This window comes from Diadema antillarum, unplaced genomic scaffold (genome assembly GCF_040938485.1).
Source record: "Diadema antillarum isolate AM-2024a unplaced genomic scaffold, OU_Dant_1.0 seq00000912_RagTag, whole genome shotgun sequence".
Taxonomy (NCBI): domain Eukaryota; kingdom Metazoa; phylum Echinodermata; class Echinoidea; order Diadematoida; family Diadematidae; genus Diadema; species Diadema antillarum.
The window spans coordinates 71,152-77,151 of NW_027271768.1; the positions used below are offsets into that span (position 1 = coordinate 71,152).

At 35.9% G+C, this 6,000-nt stretch overlaps 1 protein-coding gene across 1 annotated transcript in view; it reads right to left on the minus strand.

The window, feature by feature from the left end:
• LOC139741262 (histone-lysine N-methyltransferase EHMT2-like) overlaps nt 1-3,332 on the minus strand; it is a 71,821-nt gene extending 68,489 nt beyond the window's left edge. Inside the window, exon 1 of the mRNA XM_071651858.1 lies at nt 2,994-3,332. Within this exon, the coding sequence (XP_071507959.1) occupies nt 2,994-3,026 (33 nt within the window). The 5' untranslated portion in view covers nt 3,027-3,332. The remainder of the gene's footprint in view (nt 1-2,993) is intronic.
• Nucleotides 3,333-6,000: the final 2,668 nt, after the last annotated feature.

Below are 6,000 nucleotides of genomic sequence, written 5' to 3' on the forward strand. Positions count from 1 at the left end.
GAATTAGTTCATCTTTTAAAAGCAAATCTGGTAAAGAATTGAAACAGGGAGACAGCAAACATAGCATCAGTACAGGTCAAACAATCTCTTTTTATCTCAGTATGATATCACATCTTTAATGCTTTCACATGTTCATTTATGCTTTTTTTTTTCTTATGAACCAAATGAGTTTATTGTGTGCTGGTGTGTAATATTTGTAACAGGGCTCACTTGGAAAAAGCAGGCCCCTAGGCTCTGAATATGACTATCCTGTTTTTTTTTTTTGAAGTAAAACAATCATATTACAAATTGAGAACTACATAATGTATGTGGCTGCACAAGGTGAAACACTCTTTTTTAAGAAAATAAAATGAAATATATAAATTGATAACTACACAATGTGCATTTTTGTGGCTGCACAAGGTGATACACTCTTTGAAAAAAAAGGACTAAAATTAAGCTGCAACATGTGCAACGTGGAGATAATTATTCTGTATGAAATTCATATTACAGCAAAAGGAGATGAAAGGATATACTATAAATGCAAAATATCTTTAAAGGGATAGTACAGTATTGGTGGAGATGAGAATTGGGCTTTTAAGTTTTTGCAAGATACCAAGAAAACACTTATGAAATAATACAGAGCATATCATTTTAAGAGGAATTCAAAGTTTGTTTGATGAAAATCGGATTTGGAGTGACTGAAACATCAAAAAACAAAGGAAAACAAAGCGATCGTAATAAAGTGTGGGTCCCAAACTTTATTAGAATCGCTCTGTTTTGGATATCTCAGCCATTTCAAAACCAATTTTCATCAAATAAATGTTTAATTCCTCATGGAATCATGTGCTCTTTCATATTTCACAAGAGGTTTCTCATTATCTCACCAGATAATGTCAGAAACCTGAAATTAGGTCTCAACCAAAACTATATGATCCCTTTAAGTGTTTTTAAGTCCATGAATTTCATTAGGCGACCAATATTTACGAAATTAAGAATTACCCGGTAGCAAAAATATGGCTTCCTATACCACAAATGCGCTGAATATTGCGTCCAGGGTAGGAAATCACCATTTTCCTGATAAGGGTAATACTTTTTTTCTCTTTCTGTCACTGTAATACTCAATCAAGATTTCAACCACTAGTACAAGTGTCTACCTATATGCGAAATATTATTCATACATGTGGAATATACGATGTACATGTATGCACAATACCTTGATATCTCATCATACATCTGTTAAAGATTGGTTTACAAAGGAAAAAAATGAAAAAGGAAAAAAAAAAGAAAAGAAACAAAACCCCAAGACCAGCAATTCATGCTTTCAAATGGAGTGATCTGGAATATGTACATAGTAAAGAAAATAGGAAAAAACATATCTAAGTGGTAGCTTCTGCACCAGTACCGGACTTGGGCGTTTCATGCTGCTTTCTGGGTATTCCCCAATGCTGTACAATGGGATATCATCACACTCTACCAATACAATTACCTAAACTTTAGGTCAGTTTGCTTTTGCATGAACACAGATGTATGTTTTTGTTCTCGCAGATGGCCTAGAAAACTATATTGTTTCCTCCAAATATATACACCTTCTATTCACAATAAATGTGAGTATATATTGGTTTCAGATTGTGGGCAGCACTGTACTAACGTATCAGCAGAGCCACAAAAGCAGACAAGAGAATATTACAAAATAGCATGGTATTTAAGTTGTATTGTAAAAAATCTTTCTTTGGCTAGGTTCAAAGTATCCATATTTATGTCATTGCCAATTTCGAGCAGCATTCTTCCCTCTTCTGTACACAAAATGTTTTCAATTCATGGCTTGAGGTGTTTTTCCCCCTAAGGTTTAAGTATACTTTGTGCAGTGAGTATAAGAATAGCATATGTGCCATTTCAAGTGAACATAGTGACAGAAGAAACTGTTTCCTAAAACCAAAGCCAATCCCCAAAACAAACAAAACACAGAAATACAGCTCCATTTGTACAGCACAGTCCTTTGAACTATGCATTGTGAATTGAGAAATGAATCCATTATTGTTTGTAGTATATGGATCAATTCTGAGTAAACATACATTGTACATTGTACATCTCCACAATACAATTAGGGAGAGAGATGTAATACAAGGTGTACACTTGTTCAGAATCAGGTTTGGGTGTGTGCAATACAGACAAAATAAGCAGGATCTCTTTTTTTTTTTCCAAGCTGAAAATTGACAAATTTGCATTACTGATTTAGGACGACTTCTACATTATAAATTGCTGCTGAGTTCCAGACAGAATGTGTTGAGATGGTTGAATGTTACAGAGGACCCTACATGTAAAATATGTTTTTGTTAGTTAAGAATGTATGTAGCAAATTAGAATGATCCTCTACATAATTGACAGGCAAAATGCAATACTTTTAAGTACTGCCATGGTTAAGAATTGAAAAAGCAGTCTAATTTCCTGTACGTAAAATGTTTCTTTTGATACAGTTCAAATACTGATGTACACACACATATACTTGCACTAGTACAGCAAAATTTTATTTCTCAATCTCATGATAGGTTTGACTTTGCATGGTTCAAAGGCCTGCAGTTACTAAAACAAAATGTAAGCTAGTGCATGAGCTATATGCTCATATAATGTACATTTGTACTGTCCGTTACAAGCTATCACTGGCATAAAAAAAAAATGTGAAATTTGAGAAGATGAGTTACGAGTGTTTATTTTCTTTAAAGGGCTAACACACGTACACACAGATGAATGCCCCATATCTGAGGGATGATTTATGAGATCCATGACCCCTAACAAGTTCAACTAAACCTTGTCATAAACATAAAGGGGAAAAAATTTCCTTTTTGCTTTTTATACGTGGATTTCCAATGGAATTTAAGCAACACTTAAATGAGCATACTCAATTTGACCTCTGTTTTGCTTGAAGGCACCTTGTAGAAATTGCATTTGAAGTAACACTTCTGTATACTGAATGTTAAAGTCACGAGTTAACATGCATAAATTTGCATACATACCACGTATCGGTAAGTCTTTCCCCTTGTGCGCATAACTGCAACTTCACCAACAGCACAGCTGGCAAACAAGATTACTCTGGCAGCAGCACCCGACACACACCACTATGCAACATATGATAGCTGAGCTTGATCACATTCTACTACCACAAGCTGGACTTTACAGCCAAGTGCATGGAGCAAGTTCCATTCATGTCGCTCCACATGAGACTACTAACTGGCCGGCCAGGGTATACAAAATTACTACCACCGATTCTATCTCTCTCTCTTTTTTTTTTCTTCTTCTTTTTTCCTTATTGCCCCTCAAGCCTGGCGGGACTTCTTCACAATAGCTTCCTCCACATGTATGGATCTAAGGACTACTCGCAGTGTGTATCCACACACACAGACACACACACACACACACAGGAAAAGAGCCCATACCGGGTTGTGCAGTGAAGTGTGTATACCATGTGTGTCCCATTCAAGCACATTCTCTGTTGTTGCTCTCTTCTCAGTGCACACACTCACACAGAGCACCATTCATAACATGGCTTTACTCCACTCTGTTGGTGAAGGAACGCTGGCTTCCCCTGCCTACTCAACCACCAAACAAAGGCACAGAGGAAGTTGCCAATTTGGAGATGTAATCACTACTCTGAGAAGGGTACAGGTTACTATCTGGACTTTCTTCACCAAATTTGCATTCAAATGAAGCTCGCAAATGAGAAATTATGTAGTCACAGTATGTTGATACTAATGCACTATCGGCTCATATTCTATGCACACATGAGAAACTTCTAGATCTGCTAAAATACAAGGGTAACATCATGGCGAGCAAACTTGTTGGTACGCACACCATCCTTCCAATGGGAAAACAATGTCAAAACCATGGTAGATGTAATCAAATATGTGAAACTTTCCGTGACGTATGTCGAGGGTCGTAACATTTAACAGTAATTATACCCTTATTCAATAGCATCTACTGAATTCTCCTTGTGTATTTCATATAAACATGATATCAATACATATTATTATACCATGCTGGACTGCAAGGAGACATATAAACCAGCAATTTCCTTACTCCAGGACAGAAACATGTGAGTGAGAACAAAACTCCACTTCAAAAAGCATTTCAATGTTATCCTATCATGTAAGGGTACAGTAGTAAATTACATTGGAGTGTATATGTATTATTAGACAAGTACAGTTTAACTTCCTATGGACAGTGACCGGATATTTTACATCTGTCCACCATTTTGCTTCTCATTGATGTCACTGTGCATGTGTTTTTCTAAATACCATGCACATTTAATCTCAATCTACTCTTAGTTGGAAGCAGCATATTTTTGTTATATATCCTCAAGTTATGAAATTTCACCTATGTGAAAAATAAAAGTCGATAACCTCTATTACAGTAATTATCAGTATTAAACCTAATTACTAATTACACAGTAATAATAGCATTCATGGATCAAGTCTTAATTTGTTTTTATGAATGGACGTATGCATCTGGTCTACATAATAACTGCATCATGGCCCTGTTTTATGAAGAGTTAAAATTGATTATATAGTTGATTTCAACTGTAAGTCTATGGCAGCCTGTGTGGTAGGGAAATTTAAAACCAAATTTATCTTTTGATAAAATGGGGCCCTGATACACACTTTGATGTATTATGCAAAACATTCCTGGTAATTGGGAGCAGCAGTCACCTGCACATATCTTTAAAAAAACAGACAAAGAACAAATACTGGTACTGTTATTACTTCCGCCAAGGGCGGAGGTTATGTTTTCATTACCATTGGTCTGATTGTTTGTTTGTTTGTCCGCGTGCAAAATAACTTTTAAAATTGTGCACGGATTTGGATGAAACTTGCAGGAAAGTTTGAGAATGAGACAAGGAACAGATCATCAAATTTTGGTAGTGATCCTGAAATTCTAATGGATTTTATATAGGATTTTTGATATTTTGGCAGGTAGGGTCAATGAACTTGGGATTTCAAGCTGCACATTTTTGAGGTTTTCACATGCGCACTTCAGTGCATGCTCCACTTTCTGCTAGGGCCAGGCACGCCACTCAGCTGAGGGTTTTGTATGACGTAACAAAGGCTACTACGTATATTGGGAAATCAGGTGATTTTTCAGCATGCATACATATGGGTGGAAATCACTGAGCTCTATGGAAGAGCAAGATCATCGGTGGAAAGTAGTTGCTTGGCTGAGGTCTGCACTCTCAGAATGCTTTTCTAGTTTATCAATGCATCGAAATTTATCAAAATTAATATATGATAATCTTAGACATGTATGTGTAATATAATGTATATTTTTAATGATGTATTAATGATTATGTTTAAAGACATTTTAAGTTTATTGTTATTAATTGTGTAACTATGTTCTGAATCTATGTTTTGTCAGTTGCAGTTTTATCTGTAAACTTTTGTTTTTAAATGTTATCTATTGTATTTTTATGTTTTTACCCATCTGCAGGGCCCTCATTGAAAGCAGTTTTATAACTGACGAGGCTACCCTGGTTAAATAAAACTGGAAATAAATAAATAAAATAAATAAATGTATAAATGGTCTTTTTCTTTGACAGGAAACCATTGAAATGGGAGACATAGGGGACATTAGCTGCATTGACACGTACAAAATAGCAGGATGACGATCATGCTCAAAATCTTGATTTTGTAAGCGTTCACACAGTCAGAAACAGTGGGAAAACACTCATGCTCCAAATTTCTTGATTTTCTGTGAGCATTCACACGGACAGAAATAGCCCACATAAATATTGCCAATCAATAAATCTATTGCTCTTGCGCCTCACAGTGATGTGGTACACATGCTGTTGTGATGTGCCTGTTGAATTATGGGGATATAAAATCCCAAGCCTATTTGGTCCAGCGTTCACACGGTCACCACGGGGCAACTTAGTACACTAATTCCAAAATAAATGCACAATTTTTTGGGATTAGCATTGAGATGCTGATAGCACTAATTGGAGAGATTTTTGTGTCCGCACATGCAAAAATC